Genomic DNA, 22,904 nt, shown 5'->3' on the forward strand with positions numbered 1-22,904 from the left:
CATACATGTACGTACTTTTTTTTCAATTAACTTCCAGCAGCGCAAGCTTATAAATCAACTGATAACGTATTTGGCCACATGTACGTTTCCGTACACTTGTCAGAATTGTATATTAGTATAGTATAGTAGTTTTAAAATCTTCTGTTTTTATCCAATTTTATTATCTATTTACTTTTTAATGATAACCCGCAATCGAATGCCAATAAATTAAATTAATTAATCGTAAACAAATATTTTCAGTGTATGTAATAAGAACGACTCGGAGAGAACAAGCTTCTTCTCCGTTTTGTTTTGGCCGGCAACACGCCCACACGAAATATGTAAGCACTTGGGGTAAATACAAAACAGCTGTTCTCGGGGTTGGACGCATGTGAGTAAGCGAGAGAACGAACAGCAACAAATTACAGGCGAGAGCGAGTAAAATGAACTTAGGGGCTCGCCTTATTGAACAATAACAGGAATTTAGGCAAAAGGCAGAGATACATATAAGTACCGCTATTCCGGAAAGTATCTATGTAAATTGGGCAACAATGTTAGATGATAACAGTGCGTAGCTTCGGCACTTCACAGCCAACATAACTGATAATAACTGTATTCCCGTCCAAGCAAACACACACATAAGTACGCAAAATTAAGAAAAATATACATTATATACAAACACATACATACATATATATGCCAGCACAGCATATCGGGCGGATCGGATACTGAATTCAGTGCTAAATCGGCCTTCCAAGCGAGCGGTTGTGCAACGGAAAGTGGAAATACGAGAAATCAAGCGGTAATCATGGCAACAGATAATTTAACAGCGGTTCTCCACGGCATCGAGGACCTGCGATTGGTAAGTAGAAACCGGAAATAAGTCAGGCAACTGCTAATTCACTTCCTGCAGGAGCAACGCCCAGTTCCGGAAATCGCCGACGATGGTAAGGGATTCGTACACTAAGAAAAAAGCTCCTATGTATATACATTCTGTTAAGTTCGAACTAGAGACATGTATTTGGTTTCTAAATGCATATATTTATTAATCGTTGCTATTCAAGTAATAAAAGGTAGTGATTGCATGAGCTGTTGAAATGATATTGTACCGAAAGGCTATCATAATTAAGCTATGTTCATTTATACCACATTTACCATCTGATAAGGCCTTCTGATAGCACAGATTACAAGGTTATCATGAACCCAGCTAGTAGAGTGATTTAGATCATTGTATTGCAAGTATTGCTAGTCATAAAAATACATCACTCGACCGCCCAATTGCCTAGGAATCGATTCATAGATACATACATACATAAATTTGATGACAGATTTCCTATTCCCTTCTCCTGCTCAGAGGTTCTCCTGGCCATGGACAGCGTGGGCATCTGCGGATCCGACGTGCACTACCTGGCCCACGGACGCATCGGGGACTTTGTGCTGACCAAGCCGATGATCATTGGCCACGAGGCAGCCGGCGTGGTGGCCAAGCTGGGCAAGAACGTGACCACCCTGCAGGTGGGCGACCGCGTGGCCATTGAGCCGGGAGTGCCCTGCCGCTACTGCGATCACTGCAAGCAGGGTCGCTACAACCTGTGCGCCGACATGGTCTTTTGCGCCACACCTCCGTACGATGGCAACCTGACCAGGTACTACAAACACGCCGCCGACTTCTGCTTCAAGCTGCCGGATCACGTCAGCATGGAGGAGGGTGCCCTCCTGGAGCCCCTGTCCGTGGGAGTTCACGCCTGCCGTCGCGCAGGCGTCGGTCTGGGCTCAAAGGTGCTCATCCTGGGCGCTGGCCCTATTGGTTTGGTTACGCTGCTGGTAAGGAAGTCGATTAATATGCTACCAGCCTAAGGAGATTGAACTTTTTCTCCCACCTAGGCTGCCCAAGCCATGGGTGCCTCTGAGATCCTCATCACCGATCTGGTGCAGCAGCGCTTGGATGTGGCCAAGGAGCTGGGCGCCACACACACGCTGCTCCTGCAGCGGGATCAGTCCGCCGAGGAGACCGTCAAGGTGGTTCACCAGACGATGAGCGAGGTGCCGGACAAGTCCATCGATTGCTGCGGAGCCGAGAGCAGCGCCCGCCTGGCCATCTTCGTAAGTGGATCGGTATTGGGTATGAGGTGATTGCCAGGCATAAACCCGCTTCCTTTCAGGCCACTCGCTCCGGCGGAGTAGTTGTGGTTGTGGGCATGGGCGCTCCCGAGATCAAACTGCCCCTGATCAACGCTTTGGCACGTGAGATCGACATCCGTGGCGTCTTCCGCTACTGCAATGAGTAAGTAATCGCTAGATTCGTGGCACCATGGTGGGTCAACACAACTGATAACTCACCAATTTTAGCTATTCCGCCGCTTTGGCTCTGGTGGCATCGGGCAAGGTGAACGTGAAGCGTCTAGTGACGCACCACTACGACATCACGGAGACGGCTGAGGCGTTTGAGACCTCCCGCCGCGGCACCGGAGGCGCTATCAAGGTCATGATCCACGTCCAGCCGAGGGACGCGAACAACAAAGTCAAGTTCTGAATACACACTCTTATCTTTGAACCAAATAGTTCTTATTTTTTGGTGTCTTGGAGCAATTCCGAGCTTGGTTCGTTATCGCCTACAGGTTTTTCTCTATATGTAGGTTGGCTGCTACTGTACCTTTATGTACCTTCAGGTTTAATATCTTTAGTGAATAGCAGTGGAATTGGTAATAATGTTTAATTTCAACATTTGATTTTAGTATTGCGATGCCTAACGGATGCCAACCCGAAAAAAGCCATCTTAGGCTAAAGAAGGATTATAGATTATAGGTTTAATGTGTGACTTGCCACGCACTTAGAGTCGAGATCTAAAACAGGTACTGGATGCACTCCATGGCATGCTCCGGTGCTCTGGGTTCCCCCTCGGCATCGAAGTCAATCAGCTCCGGCTGCCTGTTGCGGGCAATGTATCGCAGATAGCCACGTGTGCTCTCCATTCGCACCGACAACTTGATGTTGTTCCAGCCATCGCGACGTGGCGAGGTAAAGATGATGGAGCCGTGACAGTTGACCATCTGCAACCTGCGGGCGAAGTCCACGCCCAGGTAGTTATTCGCCTTGTCCACGATCACAATGGGCAGATCCTCGCTGGACAGCAGGCAGACCAGCTTGCGCAGCATCCGCTTCTGGATGGGCCAGTAGTAGCAGGCGGGATCGTATAACATCACCAGTACATCGCTGCTGCTCTCCTCCCGCAGCTCGAAGAAATTCCTTGGCTTGCAGTCCAGCGACGGAGTGGCGCCCAGGACTACGGCACGGAAGAGCTGATCCCCCAGCAGCTGGTCGCAAAACTCCCGCAGGTACTTGGCGCTGACCAGCTTGTGCATGTCGTAGATTCGGCCCTCGCAGTCCTTGCCATAGATACGCGGTGGCAATCCCTTCCGGTAGCTGCCAAAGTCCTCCGGATTCAGATTCGCATAGAACTCCCCTATGCTGGAGATGTCACGCAAGCCGAACAATATCCGGCCGGCGTACTCCTGGGCCACCTCGCCGAGCAGCTTTGTCCACTTGTCCAACGTGTCTCCGTGCCGGTTCTTAGCAAAGTGAAACGCCACCACCTGTGGCCCATGAAATGTGAGCGTACCACGCTCCGCTGCTGTTACTGGTGGTAGCCACAGAACCCAAGGAATGGAGTTGCTGTCGATGGTGTAGGTCTTCTCAAGGGCCATTTTCTCCAGGCGGGAAACCGCTCAAGTATCTGTATTGCCGCACCGCAAGATGCACTTCCTTTTATACACCGTCGTCTCATTTCACAACCAAAAAGCTCACAGAGCGAGCTTTTCTTAACATTGCTTATGCTTGGAACTTAGCAGCTGTTCATTAACATGATTTCATAAAAAGGAATTTAAATTATTGGAATTATTATTCCAATTGGAACGATCTTTTCACCGGAAAGAATTTGAAAAAAATATAATGAACGCACAATTACTTACATATGTATAAATTTTAGTCTCGGATGCTAACAAGAATTAAATCTTAACAAGCTAGTTGCCTTATTTCATTTCAGTGATGTAGTCAATTTTATTAAATTCCCTGAATTCTTAGGTGTAAGATAATTAAATATCAAATCAACTGCCAGCGCAGTCGTTTTCGTTTGCGAGTTAAACAAAAGATAAATCATAACTTGAATGTGTCTGCTTCTGCTCGGACAATGAACTACAATCTAACATATTGTACTTACATCTATAACTTAACTGGTGCGCCAACTACTTTTGTGTGTACTAAAGCGCGGACCAAGTCGATTGGTCTATGATAAACAGAGAACCCCATACGCACAACCGAAAACTAATCAACAGCTAGCCTAAGTCTTAATATTATATACGCGCTGCGATAGATATATGTATATAAAAATAGAAAATACAGCGTAGATTCGTTTGGGCGCACAATGGATTTGAGCCGCCATTAACCCCGACCTAGAAGCCAGACCTAGAAGCGCACCTGCTTGAGCTTATCGTAAATGCTAAAGTACAGGGCCGTCGTCATGCTTGACTTAAGGAGTGTGGGGGCCACGCCCTTGTACAAGCCCCTAACGCCCTCCTGGCGCACGGTCAGCCGCATACAGTCCCAGACTCCGTGGCACTGCAGCGTCTGTCCGAAGGTCTGGCGGTTCGATTCGAAGCCCTGGATCTGCAGTCGCTTCTTGATCAGATCGAAGGGGTATACGATGGTCTTGGAGAGCATGCCCGAGGAGGCACCCAGTCCCAGCAGCGTCCACGTGGGCAGTTGGCTGCGATCGCTCACCTCCAAAAAGGCGCACGCCCAGTCACTAAACAGGCGGTAGGCCATGAAGTTGGTGCCCATCAGCGGCGTTATTTGCAACAGGGCGGAGGACAGACCGCGGTACATACCGCGAGGACCCTCCTGGCGGACAATTGCCGATACAGCTCTTGTTGCATTCCTGTAACCCCTGCTGGTGTCCTGGGCAATCAGTCGAGTGCGGATGACGTCCAGAGGCGTGGATATGATCACCGCCGCTCCTCCGGCCGCAGCGCCACACAGGAAGTTCGATAGATGCTGATGATGCGCCAGATAGCTGGTCTGTTTGGCCATCAAGCTCAGCTGCTCGTACGTCCAGAACTGGCAAATGCCGTACATTATGCTCAGCACCTGGGCAGGATTGTGCCCCTTCCAGAAGGCCAACAGTCCCTCCTCACGGTATATGGTTTTCACCGCCTGTCCGATGGATGTGTATTTGGAGGTAAGAACTCCTGAGCCCTCTTTGGCGGCGATTTTGCCCAGCGGCTCCACCTGCAGCTGGAAGCGGATCTTGAGCACGTCCAGCGGTTGGCAGGTGGAGCGAGTAATGGCCGCCGAAAGTCCACCGGCCAGCATTTGATGCAGCTGCTCCCGCGTACTGTGCTTGCGTCGCGGCACGGGAGCTGTGGCTGCGGTAGCCTCGCTGGCTGAGCCTGTGGTTACCGTCATGTCTGCGTCGGTGCTGGCTTTGGTTTCGCTTTTCGTGTGCGTATGTTTGCTCGTGCGGATTTCACTTTTATTGCTGCGACTGCCAACTTTTCAATGGCATTTCTGTAAAATAAAGAAACGCAGACAGGTGGAGACGTTATTACAGTCGGAACTCAATGGCTGCAACCACCTACTCGGAATTTGCAACTGCCATGTATCTAATAAGTATAGCCTAAAGTCTCAGAAGGCTCTTTCTAATTTGTAATTTAATTGTAAGCTTGAGTTTGTTTGTTGATAAAATAGAAAACCAGAATACATGCTGTGCTGCACTGCTAGCTATCACAGATGGAGTTTACCAAAATCGGACTTAGTCAAGCTTGCCTGTAGCTTTCATTCAAAACGTTTTCGAGGTGCGGCAGGGTGCAAACTTCGAGTTGTTTACACATTCATCAAGTCGATGGACAAATTGGTGTATACTGTGTGTACAAGTGCGTAGACAGGAATTGGGAAATAGTAGGAGTGGAATCCATCTGAGGATGGAACTTACAAGTGTCATGCTCCACGGAGCGTGCGGATGTCACTGCGATTACTTCACTATTATCTCTGTTATGGCCAATTGCGCGCCAATTCGCAGTGCTCCCAAGTTGACACTCCAGGTTCAGACGAGCATTCATTGATTGACAATAGCTTGGTAGGTATTCGGGTTTATCAGCGATTTCACTTTTTCCCGCTTTTGTTGTTCGATGTTTCGCCGACCGTTGTCCAGTTCCCAAAATTCCGATGCTGCTGCTCAGATAAAGAGACAAAGACAAGTCACTGGCACGCTCAATAATGATGATGCTGATGATGGTGATGATGAATCTCAGCTCACCTGGAGCAGATGCGTCCGTTCGCGGGCAGAGTGCAGCAGAAACTGCGGCGGCGACGCTTCTTCATTACAGGCAGCGGCCCGTGGATTGCGTCAAAACTTTCTTTTCGCCAGATTTGTAATAGCACCGCCGTTGAGATGCCGTTGCAGTTGCTGCTGTCCAAGCTGGCCGCTCTTTCCACTTCCACAAAATGAAACTGGTTTCCCCAATTCACGTCGCTCTGCTCCAATCCTCTCTGCAACAACAACAAAACGAGCCAAGTTACGTCGGCAAGTGCACGGAATCAGCTGTTCGAGCCGCTGGAGATGAGCTTTCCACATGCAGCGATGGCAGCTGTTGGCTATCGGGCAGGCGATTATAGCTAGAAAATAGCTAGCATTTAACTTCCAGTTGTGGGATTTTGTTAATTGTGTAAACATGATTACTACACTCGATCTGTATCGTTTATTGGAACATTAATATATTTGTAATAGTAAGCATAATCCCTGAAACCAGATCACTATGTTTATGCTCAAGTTGATAAAAGTCAATTTGGGACTATACAATTCTTAAATGTAAAATGTCGATATTACTTCTGCTGTCACGAGCACAGCGTTGCCACTTACGCGGGCTTTCTTGTGCATTTCAAAATGGCTTAGAATAGAGTAGAATACGAAATGGTTGGATTGTGGTCCCTATTTCCACCCAATGCCGCCAGTGGAAGAAGCGGCTGGAGCACTGGGCGTGGGCTTATAGTCTGGTGGTATACTGAATCCGAGCACCTCAAAATTGTCGCTTGGCGGCGCAGCAACGGGTATATTGGTCGGATATGGTGGTGATTTTTGTGAGGCTGGCGACACAGGATTGGGTGTGAATTTCACAGGTGTAGCAGGATGCGCATCCGCTACCTTGGGGTAAAGACTTGGAAAATTGGCTGCCCCGTTGGAGCCATTAGTTCCGGGCTTTCCATCAAATGGGTAGACGGGATATCTCGGCTTAAAGGCGTTGGCCTCGAACTGCTCTTCACTGACGTCCTCCTGAAAGTTGGGCGAGCCTAAGCCGCAGAAATGCCGATTAATAACACTAAGGAGTCTGCTTTCTTGAATGGAAAACTCACCTGGATGGGAGGCAGCACTAGGCTGGGCCCTTTCCGCCACGGGTCCCTTGTCATCGGCACTTCCCAGCAGCGGCACTGTGCCAATGGTTAGTGGAAAGTCCATGACCAAGTCGCCGCCACCGTGAAGCTTGAAGGTCTTGGCGATGAAGCGCAGTGTGTAGCTGACTCGAATGGGATCCTTTTCGCTTTGTGTGGATGGCGTGGTTGGCGGCACCATGAGGAACTCATTGAACTTGGCCTTGTTGTGCTTCAGCACCTCACCACAATGCTTGTCCGCCACCCGAGATTCGGTGACCTTTAGCTGCTCCTTCGCCCCCGATGAGTTGGCTCGATACGAGACGTTCTTGAGCAAACGCACCTTCACGTCCATGCACTGCACATCCGACTGGTTGTCCAGCACCAGATGGAAATGGATCTTCTGGCCGGGCACGTAGGCAGAGTAGGAGGTGCTCACGTCCATGATCATCGGCTTATGGGCACCGAAAATTGAACCCCACCAGAAGCTCTTCGACTCCAAGCGTTGCAGGGGTTCCTAAGTGAAGAGGGCTTCAAGTTAGCTTATCCAGTTTGGAAGAACCGAGACTACATACCTTATACTCCAGCCGCTGATTGAGATCAAGTGGCAGGATCACCGTGAAGCACTGCTTAAAGGTGTTGTTGTAGCGAACCGCGCGATCAATGGTCAGGGTGACCTCGTGCTTAATCTGACCATGAGCACCATTGAAGGAGGTGGGTGCGTTGGGCGGAATGGTCGTCCGGAAGGGGAAGACGTACTTGCCGGTGGGCAGCTCCAGCTGGGATCCGCCGGCCTGTCCGTAAACCGGCTGATCAGTGCTGTAGTAGACCTCGGTGGTGGTGTGGGTCACCGCAGACTTGGTCGTCTTCCCATCCTCGCCCACTCGCTCCTCGCTCTCCTGCCAGCGCGTCTCGCCGTATCCATTTATGGTTATAAAGATCGCTGCAATTGGGTTAATTTGTCTGTACTGTCTGTACTGCCGGGTATGTAATTCAATTATGCATTTAGTTTAATTGCCGCTGACCTTGGACCTTTTGTGTGCTGCGGATGTGGAATTGTATTGGAAAATGGCTCAGCTACAGCAACTGTTGGTTAATTAACTAACAATAATTTAGGCATAAGCATAACAAAAGGCGAATGCTACCTAATAAAGTTCACCGTCGAATTAAAGTGCTGCTGAAGTTCGACTGTTGGATACCCTGGTCAATACTTGATGGGCTTTTCGCATATGGCTAAGGTCGACTTAGTTTGCTAATGGGATTTGTATGGATCTATATATGTATGAATCACCCCTAATTCATCGAAAATGCGACCTATAGAGCACAATTTAAAGGTAGTGGCACGAATGGGCTGACCAGTAACTGAATCAAATATCTAATGATACAGACAGCGTACGCAATTTCTAAACAAAACTAGTTTTCCGGCAGCTATCAGATATCCGAAGTTAGCCAAGCGGCCACATGTGTGTATGTATATAAAATCGACTTTATACAATACACATCTTTCAAACAGACCTACCGGCAGCAATAACAACAAAGCACCAACAATATTAATGACGCCGCGACTACGCAACGAAAGTGGATGAGAATGGGTATACATGGGTATGCGAATGGGAATGGGAATCAGAATTTGAATGGGGTTGGAGATGGAGGGGGATGACGTCATGGCTGCGAGTCCATTGGAATATGTATGTACTGCGTCTTCTTCCGCATGTCTGTGCCACTTACAGCGAATCGTCTTTGGACGCTCCGTGACCAGTTCAGCCGTGCCGGAGATTAGCTGACCGGCTTGATAGACCCCCAGGGGATTGCTGTCGAAGACGAAGTTCACCTTGCTGCTCATCCTGTCCAGAATTGGCTCCTTGGCGACGGTGTTAGGCGGTATCTAGATATCAGATTCCTTTCTGTGTTTGGTTTATTGATATGGTGTGGGGTGGTTGGGATTCCAGGAATTCGGGCGTTCCGGCAATCGGCGGCAACTCAGCTCGCGAGCACCAAACGCGAGCAGCTCTGGCTTAATACTGAATAATCAAAAGACTTTGTTGGACTGCGGAGCGATTTTTCTCGTGTAGAAGTATGCAAGTTGGAAGAGGAAGGGAAGTCATAAACGGGGAAGCACACGAAAAACTTTATGTATATGTGTGTCCCATATACAACGCGTTTTACTAAGCCTGCGATTATGGTAATTATCTGCAAAGAAGATTATAAAGCCTGGTTATTATGAATATTTCAACAAAGTTTTTCTTTAATCTTAATGAAATACTTAAACTTAAAGTACCGCTGATATTTAAACATAGCGTTTCTGTTAAAAAACCACTTCAGTCACCAAAAAATTGAATTCAACTTTCAAACAATAAAACAAGCATTTCTAGAGACTACAAACTGAACATTGAAAACATTGCACTATAAAACGTTGTATAGTTCTTGAACTTAAAATTAAACACAATTTGAAATACTTTTCGACTAACCGGTTCAAAAGTCTGCGAATTAACCGCTTCAGCTAGCCAACCGCCAGGTGGCAGCACCGCGCAACAGCTGTTTCTGCTATCGGACCGCCGCTCTCCAGGTTATCGAAAGAGAGCTGCAGCTACAACAAAAAGCGTAACTCTCGGATCTCGTAAATTTATAAGAAATATAATTATTCAATCCGCCAGCGGTCGCCTGCAATCGAATTGAATTAGCCCGGGGTGTGCGACAAACACTTGTGGCCCATTGCGGATTGATGGATATCGAGATTCCCCAAGAATTGGCCACAATCACCGCGAAAAAGCTCCCACTCTCCGCGCGGTGTGTGTAGTAAAATCCTACATCGTAAATCGTAAATCGCGAAGCGTGTGCGTGTGCGTGTGGTGGTGCTACTATTCTGCATATACTTTAGGGTGGTGCGGGTCGTGGTGCTGCAGTGCATCCAAGTACGTTTCGATGTGGCGGCATTTTGATGACGGAATTATTTTTGGATAAGTGCTTGATGAGAGTGGCCAAACCGGGGGAGTCATCACCATCATCGCCAGCAGAATGGAAAGCGAGCGGCTGCGAATCACGCTGGACAGTGCGGATCGGGTTTACTTTGCGGGCGACATAATTCGCGGCGAGATCTGGATGAACGTGAGCAAGCGCACCAAAATACGCGGTAAGTGCCAGTAGTCGAGCATACCTTGCGGTTTCCTGGCATATTTCAAAGCCCGGCTTGCATCATCCGTGACTCAGGCCGCTGTAGACATTCAAAGAAATAATATCAGATATGAGCTTGCACGCCATTTGGCCGTTGAGCTCTTAGTTTATGTTAATTAGTATTATTTACTTGGGATCTTGTCACCAAAAAGATTTTGCTTAGATCGAGTAATCTAATACATATAAACATCTAAACATATAAATATAAACATATAAACAAATGTGGTTTTCAACGCATTTGGCCATCATGTCTACTCTTTCTGTTTTGTCAGCGGTTTTTAACCCATTGTCCGCCCGATGGCCAGCTGGACTTTCGTTGCGGCCCCATTCGCATAAACAAAGAACTCCATCAGTTAACAAAGCACAGCGGCCATTTTATGGGGCTCCCCCCTCCGCTCCACAGCAATTTCGAGATGCTTGCTCGCAAATTCCTTCAATTGCCATCGGTGCTCGCCTTTCATTCATCGATAAGCTTTCAATTGCCACCCGATGCATTTGCAATTGAATTTCGTTTCGTTCTTCACGAGTCTTCAGTACTGGCATTTGTTTCAGGAAATGCCAAGCCAAACGCACCGAGCGAGGGGGCAGGGGTGGAGGCATGTGCGAAGAGAGGCGAGCTCTGTTGGCGTGCTGAAATGCGGTAATATGGGGCCAGGCGCAAAGTCAGCTCTAAATGAGAGAGAGAGGTGTAAAAGCGCTCTCAGTACAGTGGAGGCCAAAACTAAGGTTCTTAATAATTGTATTTTCATAGTCTTCGAGCCAAAAATATTTAATGTATTATCTTCTTATTATTATGAAGTAAACCTTTAAAAACACATATGGATTTGAATATTTATTATTACCTATTAATTAATACCTGACCTAATTGTGTGCCCTTGACTGTCAATAAAGCGCCTCTCTGTTGTGATTTGCCACTATACAGGTGTGCGTGAGAACAGCAGCTGGTCCGCTGCATGTGTGCGTAAGAGAGGGCAAGAGTAAACGGGAGCGCACACTATCCCACATCTCTAAAAGTTTAATGCGCTACGCGATAAAATGAAGGGCATTTGGGTGACATCAGGTGAAGCCATAAGTGTTGATTTCACGCATGGGGCCGTGTTTGTGGACATTGGCTAAAAATAGATCGACGGCTGTCCGTTAACTGCCCCAAAAGTCAAAGTCGGCTGTTACGGCGTTATCAGCGCAAATGTATGTATGTATATACACATAACCAACGCGATTTATTATCAGAGCACAGAATACGAGTACAAAAATATGTTTATACAAAAAACGGGGAGCTGCAAGACATGAGGGGAATGATTTGTGTGGAAAAAGGAATACATGACGACAGCTGCTACATTGTAAGGCTTCGCAATTACATTAATTATACGCATGTTCCTTTCAACCGGCCCACAAACATACATATTACATACGTATTCATTTATATATGTATATATATATAAATATGTTATGCACTTAATTGAACACAGCAGTTTATCGTTAGTTTGTGCACATTGGATGTAATTCGGGGTGCTCCCCCATTACGCATTTATGCGGTCTTTGAGGTAGAGCTCCATCCTCGGCCAGATCTCCTTGGTCTGTTTGCCCTTAAAGGTGGCCACCAGGCCCTTCTTTTCGTACCAGGCTATCACCGGATTCATTAGCTCATCGTAGAGCTGCAGTCGCTTAGCCACCACATCGGGTTTATCGTCTTCGCGCTGAGTCAGCGGCTCCCCCGTCACATCATCCTTGCCAGGCACCTTGGGATCCTGGAACCCTATGTTGTACACCCTGCCGGAGGGCGCATGGATCCAGCGATTCTTGACACGGTCGATAATCACATTGTGTGGAACGTCCAGCGTGATCACGGCATCGATTTGCTCGCGGGCGGCCAGTGCCTCGGCTTGGGCAATATTGCGCGGGAATCCGTCCAGGATGTATGACCTGTTGCCCACCTCGGTTATCCGCGCCAACGTCGTTTTGGTCACAATCGCATCAGGAACCAGTTGACCTTTGGCAATGTACTCCTTGGCCTTCTTTCCCAGATCCGTGTTTTTCATGATGTTCTGACGGAGGATGTCGCCCGTGGAGATGTGCACGCATCCATGGTTCTTGCAGATCAGATTCGAAATAGTTCCTTTGCCCGAACCGGGGGCTCCGATTATCACAGCGCGAAAGATTTTCGTATACATGTTTGGGCTCTAGTTCCTCAACCTCTCCTTGAGCTGCAAGACAAAAATGAATTATAATGAATATTCTATTTAATATAAAGCGGTTTTTATCCTTTGATTTAGGGTCAATAACTCATAATCTGGGCAGTAAAACCAAAATTATTCCAGTTGACCATGCTACAGTATATATAGTATCCTATGGGTGCGATAAGATTACCAAGCACGCAACAATTGTTTGATACAAAGGTGATGAAGGTTATAGTTTTCGCTATGACTTATCACGGGAATCTAACCAAAGATTCCATTCACTTTGCGAGCACACACTGCAATGAAGAGTGGGTAAAAATAACCCTAAATCACTTGTCAGCTGTTGTGCCCGTGAACCAACATGCCGCATGGCAACAAGTGTAGCGCACACACTTAAAAGAGCGCCACCAGCAATAACAACAAACAGGAGAGACAAGCGTGGCTTTTCAGCCTTATGTTCTTTGTCTTCTTCATATAACCAGATATTGTTGTTGTCGCCCGCTTATCGTCCAAAGTCCGCACGGAAAATTATAGACACTATATGTATGCATATGTACGTGGTTTAGTTTTGTCGCGCGTGTTGAGTTGTTTTTCCGCAATTCTGAATTTCTGCACTGCACGCGGCCTTGCACTTTTACTGGCGGCTTTCATAGTTATATAAATTAGCAGCTGGTAAAACCACCTCCTTTCACACTTACACGGCACCTTGGCTTCTGGGAAAAAATTTGGGGTGTCCGCCGACGTATCTCGGTAGCAATTCTCGCCCGCGTACTAATTTGCGCGATAACTTGTCGCCGTAAGTATTCTAATTTCGTGTCCGCAGCTGCGGCGTCCGATTTGTATTTTTTCTTATTTTTTGTTTGTTCCGCTTCTGCCGGCTGGCGAATATCAAATGAAACAAGTCGTTATCTCTTGTGTTTGCTCGATGCTTGTTGTTTAGCTTCCAGGCTTGGCTCTCTCGCTCTCGCTCTCTCAAGAGCCCCAACCAACAGCCGGTTGTTCGTTCCCTCTTTTACCTCTCTCGCTCTTTCTCTCTGTTGCGCTCACTGCGAAAGTGCAGCATGCAGATATGTTAAGGTGCACTGGGGGGATATTTGCGCTCTCCGCTTTTGGGGGTCTCCCTCACTCTCACTTTGCGTCGATTGGAAGTGACTGCAGTTTGGACTTAGTTCCTTCCATATGCAAAATCTATGATATCTGAAATACAAAAATGAAAACTAGTTTCTTTTCTAGCACTGTTGGCTCATTTCATAATATTGATTAATTCTGCAAAGGTACTTGATTCATATACTTACATGTTTTACGTACATTTATTTTTTAGCTAAAAAACATTTTCATAATCACATTTAAATAATTTTGGTAAGATTCCAAGTGACGGTTAACATATTTTATTTTATATACAATTTCTGAGTTGCTCGAAATATTTTTCATATTTTAACATTATTACATTAATGTTTTTTTTTTTCAATAATTTCTCACTGCCTCCTCCAGGTTAGACATCTTGATTAGTTTAGTTTTAGTCGATCTTTGGGATTAAGAAACATTTTTAGTAACATTTTGTTACAATATACTTAATTAAATCTTACCTAATCACTTGTTGTCTGAAAAGAACCAATGATCGACTGATAGATATAAGTTTGTAATAAATTCGCTTCGCAAGCTTCTTTATTTAGTAATCAAAGAACAAATCCCAAAGGGAGCGTTATACAAATTTGAATATCAAAATCAAATTAACGCTATGAGCTAAAAGGAAACTTAAGACTCGTAGTGCGTGTTATTGTTGAGGTGTCTACTCCTTGAGTTCCTTGGTTGTCCCGACGTGGCCCTGTTTGCGCTCCTTCTGCGCCTCCCAAATCATCTTGTCCATCTGCTCCACCGTGGGCTTGGCAATAACCGTGGCTTTTCCGGCATCTCCTCCATCATCGGCACTACCCTTCTTCGGCGGAGTAGGTGCCTTGTCATCCTTGCCATTTGGCTCTACGGCGCGGGATACGTTGCGTGAATCGTGATTGTACCAGGAGTACTTGTTGCGATTTCCGTTGCCGCGACCGTGGCCCATACCCCTCTGTGGGTAGCGAGACTGATAGCGACGCGGACTCCGACTGCGTGAGCGAGAGCGGCTTCGGGATCGGCTGCGCCGATAGCGGGATGCCGGCGATGGTGTGCGACGGGGCACAAACGGTGAAGGCGTTCGACGTTTCGAAAGGGGCGAGGGCGAGCGCCTTGGCACGAAGGGCGATGGCGTCCTGCGACGATGAAAGGAGCGCGAACGGTGAGATCGGCGATTACGATAGCGTCCAACCACAAAGCGATTTCCGTAACAGCGTGGAGAGTGGCTGCGCGAACGGGAGTAGCTGCGTCGGCGACGCGATCGTGATCGGCTCCTCGATCTGGACCTCGAGTCAGATCGTCGGCTCCTGTGCCGCGAACGCGAGCTCCTTCCACGCCGACGTGAGCGATGACGTGAGCGACTTCGCGAGCGACTTCTACTCCTACTCCGGCTGCGGGAACTGCTGCTCCGTCCTCCCTTCAGTGGTTCCGCTGGCGCTGCTAGACGCAGCATACCCAGCTTGTCCATCTGCAGCGGTCGCTTGATCTGAAAGGAGAGCTTCTGTGTCGGCTCCGGAGGTTTCTTTTCCTGCAGAAACTTGGGCGCTGGAGGTGGCTGGGCGCTGCCAAAGCCAATAACGGAGGCCGCATGACGCGATGTGCTGGGTCCCATGGTGTCAAAGCTAGATTTTTTCAATGGGACTTCTGTTTTTTTCATTGGCGGCGGTGGAGGCGGTGAATCTGCTACTCCTTCTTTTAGATAGCTCTTGATCTTGGCCTTGAGTTCCGCCTCGCTGCTGGTGCTGTTCATTAGCCTAAAAGAAACACAAGCTGCGGTAATTACTCCGAATTTTGTAAAATTCAACAGCATTGACAACAAAACCGAATTATGCATTCCATATTAGAGCATCGATTAAGTTGCAAATGCAGTTCAGAATTCAAGCTGAATTCCTGGTACATACTTGTCTTGCCTATCGCAGTGGGTTAAGCAGGGAGATCTCAAGAAAATGTATACTTATTGTGCGCCGAGCATCTTTTGCTGGAAAACTCACCTGAAGGCCTCCTGGAAGTCCATCTTCTTAAGCAATTCCATGGGGTCCTCCGTATCGGACTTGGTCCTGGACCTCCTTCGCTCCTTCTTCTCCTTTTTTTTCTTTCCCTTCTTCTTGGCTTTTTTGTGCTTGCTTGCCTCGCGCAGCAGCTTCCGCACACTCGACACGGTCTCGTCGTCGTCCAGACGGAACTCATTTGCCTTTTGGGCATCAATGACGGCCAACTTTTCATCTCCCGAGGTCTTTTGTGCATAAAAGGGCTGACTAATGTTTGACTTGGCCTTTCCAGCTACAAATGGGAATAAGTTAGCGACTTGAAGCGTGCAGGGGGAATAATAAACCGTGGATCAGTGCCTTTGCACTGACCCCGAAATGTACTCACTCGAATCCTCGCATTCACTATCACTGGCACTCGATGAGGTGGACTCGTCCGAGGAGGGGCCACCGGTCAAGTTGACCGGCTCAGCGCTTATTCTATGCTTACCGTCTCCACTTCGCTGCAGTGCGTCCAAGGACTGGCGTGCCTCTTCGTGCTGTGGCAGCAGATTCAGGCAGTCGCTATAGGCCTTCACTGCCTCGGGTATGCGATTCTCCTCTTCGTAGCTGCGACCCAGAGCCACCAGCGTTTCGCCCATGTACTTGCGCGCGTTCACATGATACTTGTTCAGATGCAGTGCCTTCTCAAAGTCCTGCAGCCCTTTAAGAAAGCTGCCGCGATTCGCGTAGAGGGCACCGCGGGCCACCAGCCCTTCAACATTGCGCGGATCAATGTTTAAAGCCTTATTTAGGCACTGAAAGGCTTCGACCTGTTGGCCGTTCTTAAAGTGTTCGATGCCATCAGCCACGGAGCTGATCATCGGCCAATCAATGAAGGTGTTGGGGTGCGATAGGGTGTGCGAATGATGGAATGACAAACACTCTAAACGCTTAAGGTCAATATAGATAGACTTACCGGAAGGCCCACTGGGAGGCCTGCTTCTGACGCAGCTCTGCGGCGTTTTCCGCCTCCGGGAATCCCGCCCTTAGATGTGCCATCAGTGACAGATTCTCGTTCGGCTGCAAGCCGTTCAATTGGAACAGCAAATCATAGTTTGGATTTTCAAACTCCAAGGCTTTGTTTAGCTCATCCTCGTAGTGAGACGTAGACGGATGCTCCACGTTATGGATTTTACTGCAGAAAAAGCATTGGTTTAGCAGGATTGCAGATGTGCTTTAAAACGATGGGGACCCTTTACCGATAATACTTGGGCAACTCGTTAAGGTCGCAGAGACCAAATTTTAAATCCGGCGCCTTGTTGAACATGCCAATCATGTTCAGCGAGAGTCGCTCGGTATCCGCAGATATGTTGTTGATCTCACAGCGCACGATGTCATTCTGGGCGAAGCTACGCGGATTGCCCTGCTTGTCCAGGGGCAGGGGACCCCAGTAGTCCTGCAGGATCACGGCCTACGACGAAATAGAGGGTTAATAGGGTTTTGAGTTTAAGTCCTGGTGCTACAACTAGTCAGCCAAGGAAGACCATAAGCTGCTCTTACCTTAATGGGAATGTCGGCCAAGTAGGCGTGCTTGGGCTCGGCAGTGCAGAGTGGCTTCACGATGAGCCGGTTGCCGTTGGCCAGCCTCGTCACCTGCGTGTAGATGATGTCGCCCTGTTTCAGCGCGGACAGGCGGTGCGCCCATCCCTTGCGCTTGTCCTTCACATTGAGGAAGAACTCGAAGGGAGGCATCTGGGCCATGCAAGAGTTGCCTGCAAGGAATATATAGCACGGCAGTTATCACTCACTACAGCCACTACAGTTAACAGTCGTAAACCCACCTTGTGCCAGCACGGAGTCCTCCATAACATTGGCCACCAGGGTGCGATCATACAAATCGGTGGCCTTCCTGGCTAGAAACTGGTGCATCTTCAATCGCTTGGCCCGCTCCTGGAAGGTGAAGTACTTCTGGCGCTCCTGGTACACCCCATAGTTCACCTGGGTGAGGCCCATCACTCGCAGGTCGTCCACGCCACGCTCATCGTCCCAGATCTTCTGGAGCGGCTGGCCGTGGTAGCCCAGGGCTTGGCCAATGTACTCGATGTTCATGTGTGCAGCGAGGACCTCTTCGCTTCACGGCATTTACAGATCAAGGTGTTTTAAAGGGCACTGGTTTTGTAAACGCTATGCGGCAAAATCCGCACTCAATTCACGCAATTCAATTGGGCGAGAAAATGTCGGCACCGGTTTGCGTTGAATTTAGGTGCACAAACTGGATTTCCAGCCACTGAGCAGCTTACCCTTTCGATTGTCCTTAATCACTACACAATAATTCGCTTTCCAAGCGTATATCAGGCATTAACAAAACGATTTTCACATTGAATTGCTGCAGCAATGTGAAAAGTACGTGAAAATATCAATAGGACCATATTGGTTACCGCTTATAATACCGAAAGGCGTCTGAAAAAGTCACAGAAAATGCGGCGATACTGTCGATAATATTGAGACCTGGCAGCCCTGTTATGGGTGTGACATTCGCTAGACGAAACGAATGGCAACGCTGCCATGGTTGGAAATCCCGCTAATTTAAATTTTAAAACGTTTTAATTTTTAACGAAACGATATCGTTTAATGAAGTGTACTTTCCTTTCAGCCATCAAGGTGCAGGTCACTGGCAAGGGAAAATGCAAATGGATGGAGATCCTGCGCAAGAACTCAAACAACAACGAGTACTCCCGCAGCCTGTTCTACACGAGCAAGGAGGTGTACGAGCACAGCGAGACGCCTCTCTCGGATTTCGAGCCGCGTGGCCTGGAACTCTCGCCTGGGGAGCACACGTTCATCTTCGAAGTGGCGCTGGGTCGCCAGCTCCCATCGAGTTTCAAGGGCAGCTATGGCGCCATCAAGTACAAGATGCGCGTGCTCATCCAGCGACCGTGGACCTTCGACGAGCGCCACACGATTCCGTTCACCGTGGTGAAGAACATGCCGCTCCAGCCATCGCAACGCAGTATACCCAGTTCGCTGGAGAAGCAGGTGACCAAGACGATCAGTTTGTTTGGCACCAGACCGATCACTCTGCTGGCCCTTCTGCCGGAGGATTTTGCGGTGCGCGGCGAACCGCTTAGGATTTGCGCCACTGTGATCAACAACAGCACCACCGCCGTGGAGAAACTGCGCTTCACCGTCCTGCAGTACGTGACCTATTACAGCCATGTGCCACTGCGGGTGCAGAAGGTGGAGTGCATTGCGGTGGCCACCAAGGAGACGGGCTCGGTGCAGAAGAAGACCGAGCGTAGCTTTGCCCACGAGCTGCTGCTACCCGAAGGTGCTCAGCCCACGGATGACCAGATGAGCGGCGTCATCACCATTGTCTACGAGCTGCGTGTGGAGGCGGTGCTGCGGGGATTTTTTAAGAACTTGATCCTTAATCTCCCCTTCAAGGTGTACTCACAGGATACGTCGAATAGGCTGAGTTCACTGCGTCCGCCGCCACCGCCGCGACCAAACGATGGACCACCTGGACCGGATGTGGGCTCCGGCAATCCGTTTGAGCCCGCCCTGCCGGTCTACCCCTCACTGGACTCTTCCATTGGCTCGCCCTCGCACTCTTCGCAGTTTAGCGAGTGCAGCTCCATCAACTCGATAACCTCGGACTCCTCGGCGGCCACACTGAGTCCCGCCGTGGGCGGTGGAGCCAGTGGCATGGATATGTCCTACACCTCGGGCTCCCAGTCCTCCCAGTATGGCAGTCCCTCGGCCAGGGCTAGCTTGCGCAGCTCCAACGTGCCCTACATGCCCTACTCGTCCAGTCCGCTTATGGTGCAGTCGTATCCGCCACCCCACCTGCCCGCCTACCCGCTTCCGGAGTCGCCGCAGTACTCGCTCCTTGCCCTCACACCACCGCCGGCCGGAGTGGTCGCCGCTCCGCCACCAACAGCTGGTGCAGCAGCAGGAGGAGCACCGGGATACAGCCAACTGCCATCCACCTCGGCCTCAGCATCGTTCCTGCATCCTCGCCAGGCGCCTGGAGCCCATGAGCTGCGTAAGTTGCCATGAACTCACGCATTAGTTACCGATTGACACTTGTATCTATCTTTCAGCACCTTCCTATGAAGAGCTCTTCGGCATGGCCAACGCCCCTCCGGGAACTCCAAAGTAGGGAGTGATAGACAGTCCTGAGCAACCACCCAGTTACGTCCAAGCTTTGCCTAGACATAGAGCTTCAGGTTTACTTTATAGTGTTACTGAGTATCAGAATATCGAATATATCCTAGACCTCCCACGCTTCGAGCACAAACCATATGCAAATTGTGCACAAATCAAGTTATATTATGATGTAGCACTTTTATTTACACCTTTGTTTGTACCGATTTTGAAACTTTGTTTGTATAAGGCAATCGTTTTCCAGCCTGATATTAATTTAACATTGCAACACTAATTTGCGAAATTTCACTTACAGATTATTTATAAAATGTTAACACACATTGCGTAAAGTGTTTCTTTAAATATTTGAATTTATAAACTGGTTAAGTTCTTCCGCGAATAACTGACAATAATGTCATTTGTTTATTTGCTTTGTCATCCATAACTTGAATTTGAACTTAAAAAAAATGAAAATGTGAAGGTCTAAAAAATATTTGCAAAGTAGATCGAATCCCAAGCGAAAACTATTTGGACAACCAATTACTTTTTGCTAGGTATACATATTATTACGAACAAATTGAAAATTAGCTTGAAATGAGATATGAAATTGCTTAACGAATTATTTAGGTAAAAATGAATTTCTTCTAACTTATTTATCTTATGCAATCAAGCAAGTCTGTCTTCGTTTGAACTCTATTATGTAATACGTTTAGACAGCCAAACATTGCGCATTTCTAAGAATTGAATCTTGCGAATTACTCAAAGACTCATGAGTATTTATGTCACCACGCACGATACTCGAAACATATTTCCTGCCCGCTCATTTATCTTCCATTTCTTATTTATGTACGTCCAGGTCTCCAAAGATTCTGATGAAAACGGTTTATAAATCTAGTGTCTCAATGAAACTCTATACCAAAACAGGTCTAACATTACTATTTATTTCTCTCACTGCATTACGTGTTTAGCATTTAAGTACTTAAGCACAAATCGAATATGTTGAAGGATGTTTTGGCTCTTCGAAGACGCGAAGAATCAATGAATCAATAAGCTTTAGTGCCTCTGTATGATGAACAAATCGAATGGTTATCGTTATGAAAACACAAATGTATCGATGAACAATTTTTATACAAATATTACTGATAATCATCGTTTGGAAGCAATGTCAGCTTTTAGTTTTAAGCGCACGAAAGTATATTACGTACGATCAAACGATTTCGTTAAGGTGCTTTACAAATCACTATTTTTTGATACCAATTTTTTGTTTTTCCTTTGAATTTAGTGCATGTGGACTAAATTTCAATATGATTTACACACACGAAAACTGAATAAAATGTTAATATAATTACAAAATCGAACGTTTTTGAATGAACCTATATAGGTCGATATAGATGTGAACTTATTCACCTTTTTAACTACAGTACTAACCGTTTATGTCTATTAAGTGTTACTGTGAAGTGGTTCTAAGCTTTTTGGGTACTCCCGAAAATGGGGATTGTTAAATCAGGTCATGTATGTAACTACCTTCCAGCGACTGGCGACAGCGACCCCTCAAAAAGCGGACTCCTTGTACGTGCTAAATTACAATTTCAAGTGCTTGAGGGAAAGTGCGTTGCCGTCGCCCACGCAGCTACCTGTGTCTGCTGGACCTGTTCGGCTGGACAGGTGGATGGCCAAGTGGGTGGCCAAGTGGGTGGTCAGGTGGGTGGCCAGGTGAACTGGGGAACGTGTGCGGCTTTTGTAACAAGTAACGGAAGTGTTAAGTCAGGTGTAATTGTTTTGTTTCATATTTTTTTCCAGTTGCGGCTGTCGAGGGCGACAATTTAGTTTGCCCAACGGCGCTGGGGGAATCAGAGTAACCATAAATTATACTCCACATTGCGATGGGGCTGGCTGCCTTCGGGTGCTTCTGGTGCGCCGCATGAAAGGCATACATAAACAAAATTGTTAAATAATAGCGACATTTAGCGGAAGTGTAGTGCCTGCCGCATTCTGGAAACTTCAGCACGCGCGACAAACGATCGCGCTCGTTATTATTTTCCACGATTCACTCCCTCGCGTTTCCATTTCGTCAAATTATAGAGGTGCTAGAAGCAAACTCAGTTCACCCCACTTTCGGTGTACTTAATGTCTTAATCGCTCTTGGGCTTACCTTCTATTTGACTTTCCAGCGGGGGTGGAAGGTTAGTGATTTGTTGACCGTTTTGAGGGCGGCTTAGTGCAATTTGAACCTTTGCTTTGCGGCATTGAACGCGCTGCTAACTGATATTAAGTATGCGCCACGTGTGACACTGTCTCTGCCCTGAAAACGTATTTAGATTGATAAACACGTTCGTGGCTGTAATTAAATATTGTCTGCATTTTTAAGGTGCTCAGAAATGTACACCTGTATGGTGGAAGACTTTTAATTGTTTGTTGTTAAATTGTTAAAATTGTTCCATTTTCAATTGATTAATCTATGTACATAAATGTACATTTGTTTAGGGTGTTACTTAAGATTTTAGTTAGGGGATTTCCCAATCCAATTTGCCATACCAGAAAATTGCAAGTTTCTCTTAACTACCGAAAACTTTCGACCCATATGGTAAAACGGACAATGATTGAGTTTTTATTAAAACTCGAGCACACATGCCGGAAGATCCGTATTCCGTATCCTGGAGTCCAAAAACGAAAGCCATCTGCGTCACCGAATCACTGGGAATTAGTTTATTTCACTGTCCGTCGAGACAGAAGGGCGGGGGAAATCGAAGGAAGCCAAAAGAGCATGTTAAAGAAGGCCAAGCACATGGCCTAATGCCAAATAACCAAATCAAAACTAATCAAGCAGAAGTTACTGCAACTGCCGCACAGCAGGTGGCATCCGATTTTGCAGGCAAACCCTCAATCCGGATGGTGGTGTGGATTTTGGATGTCGGATTGGGTATGGGTGTGCTGG

The 22,904-nt window shown here is 47.5% G+C and overlaps 7 protein-coding genes across 12 annotated transcripts; 2 read left to right on the plus strand and 5 right to left on the minus strand.

Annotated features, from left to right (window-relative positions):
• Positions 1–564: 564 nt before the first annotated feature.
• On the plus strand, positions 565–2,538 carry LOC6551925 (sorbitol dehydrogenase). Of its 2 annotated transcripts, XM_026975660.1 has the most exons (7): positions 565–621; positions 688–841; positions 893–926; positions 1,334–1,803; positions 1,864–2,082; positions 2,142–2,263; positions 2,329–2,538. In XM_026975660.1, exons 2-7 carry the CDS (start codon positions 788–790, stop codon positions 2,510–2,512), a joined length of 1,083 nt encoding a protein of 360 aa, XP_026831461.1. In that variant the 5' UTR covers positions 565–621; positions 688–787; the 3' UTR covers positions 2,513–2,538. The 2 variants fall into 2 exon arrangements, with proteins under 2 accessions (XP_026831461.1, XP_001980623.1); XM_001980587.3 differs by lacking the exon at positions 565–621 and having other exon boundaries at positions 685–841.
• Positions 2,539–2,678: 140 nt separating this feature from the next.
• On the minus strand, positions 2,679–3,791 carry LOC6551924. Its single transcript, XM_001980586.2, has one exon. The coding sequence runs from the start codon at positions 3,681–3,683 to the stop codon at positions 2,823–2,825; it is 861 nt and encodes a 286-aa protein (XP_001980622.1). The 5' UTR covers positions 3,684–3,791; the 3' UTR covers positions 2,679–2,822.
• A 223-nt stretch (positions 3,792–4,014) lies between these two features.
• On the minus strand, positions 4,015–6,600 carry LOC6551923 (mitochondrial thiamine pyrophosphate carrier). Of its 3 annotated transcripts, none has more exons than XM_026976233.1 (3): positions 6,290–6,600; positions 5,966–6,201; positions 4,015–5,541 (listed from the first exon to the last, which is right to left on the minus strand). In XM_026976233.1, exon 3 carries the CDS (start codon positions 5,437–5,439, stop codon positions 4,441–4,443), a length of 999 nt encoding a protein of 332 aa, XP_026832034.1. In that variant the 5' UTR covers positions 5,440–5,541; positions 5,966–6,201; positions 6,290–6,600; the 3' UTR covers positions 4,015–4,440. The 3 variants fall into 3 exon arrangements, with proteins under 3 accessions (XP_026832034.1, XP_026832033.1, XP_001980621.1); XM_026976232.1 differs by having other exon boundaries at positions 5,966–6,234; XM_001980585.3 differs by having other exon boundaries at positions 5,966–6,204; positions 6,290–6,597.
• Positions 6,601–6,708: 108 nt separating this feature from the next.
• LOC6551922 (arrestin domain-containing protein 1) lies at positions 6,709–9,947 on the minus strand. Its single transcript, XM_001980584.3, has 5 exons — positions 9,867–9,947; positions 9,127–9,588; positions 7,974–8,341; positions 7,384–7,915; positions 6,709–7,320 (listed from the first exon to the last, which is right to left on the minus strand). Exons 2-5 carry the CDS (start codon positions 9,239–9,241, stop codon positions 6,962–6,964), a joined length of 1,374 nt encoding a protein of 457 aa, XP_001980620.1. The 5' UTR covers positions 9,242–9,588; positions 9,867–9,947; the 3' UTR covers positions 6,709–6,961.
• Positions 9,948–9,957: 10 nt separating this feature from the next.
• On the plus strand, positions 9,958–21,314 carry LOC6551902 (arrestin domain-containing protein 17). The gene is made up of 3 exons (XM_001980581.3): positions 9,958–10,528; positions 18,477–19,868; positions 19,927–21,314. Exons 1-3 carry the CDS (start codon positions 10,414–10,416, stop codon positions 19,983–19,985), a joined length of 1,566 nt encoding a protein of 521 aa, XP_001980617.1. The 5' UTR covers positions 9,958–10,413; the 3' UTR covers positions 19,986–21,314.
• Positions 11,736–13,963, minus strand: LOC6551921 (GTP:AMP phosphotransferase AK3, mitochondrial). Of its 2 annotated transcripts, none has more exons than XM_001980583.3 (2): positions 13,452–13,963; positions 11,736–12,773 (listed from the first exon to the last, which is right to left on the minus strand). In XM_001980583.3, the coding sequence occupies exon 2, from the start codon at positions 12,738–12,740 to the stop codon at positions 12,090–12,092; it is 651 nt and encodes a 216-aa protein (XP_001980619.1). In that variant the 5' UTR covers positions 12,741–12,773; positions 13,452–13,963; the 3' UTR covers positions 11,736–12,089. The 2 variants fall into 2 exon arrangements, with proteins under 2 accessions (XP_001980619.1, XP_015009926.1); XM_015154440.2 differs by having other exon boundaries at positions 13,445–13,960.
• On the minus strand, positions 14,379–18,279 carry LOC6551920 (tetratricopeptide repeat protein 14 homolog). 2 transcript variants are annotated; one of them, XM_026976231.1, is made up of 8 exons: positions 17,665–18,279; positions 17,384–17,595; positions 17,083–17,294; positions 16,800–17,018; positions 16,230–16,696; positions 15,848–16,136; positions 15,758–15,766; positions 14,379–15,610 (listed from the first exon to the last, which is right to left on the minus strand). In XM_026976231.1, exons 1-8 carry the CDS (start codon positions 17,930–17,932, stop codon positions 14,536–14,538), a joined length of 2,751 nt encoding a protein of 916 aa, XP_026832032.1. In that variant the 5' UTR covers positions 17,933–18,279; the 3' UTR covers positions 14,379–14,535. The 2 variants fall into 2 exon arrangements, with proteins under 2 accessions (XP_026832032.1, XP_001980618.2); XM_001980582.3 differs by lacking the exon at positions 15,758–15,766.
• Positions 21,315–22,904: the final 1,590 nt, after the last annotated feature.

The sequence above is a fragment of the Drosophila erecta genome, unplaced genomic scaffold (assembly GCF_003286155.1).
Source record: "Drosophila erecta strain 14021-0224.00,06,07 unplaced genomic scaffold, DereRS2 tig00000000-arrow-pilon, whole genome shotgun sequence".
Taxonomy (NCBI): domain Eukaryota; kingdom Metazoa; phylum Arthropoda; class Insecta; order Diptera; family Drosophilidae; genus Drosophila; species Drosophila erecta.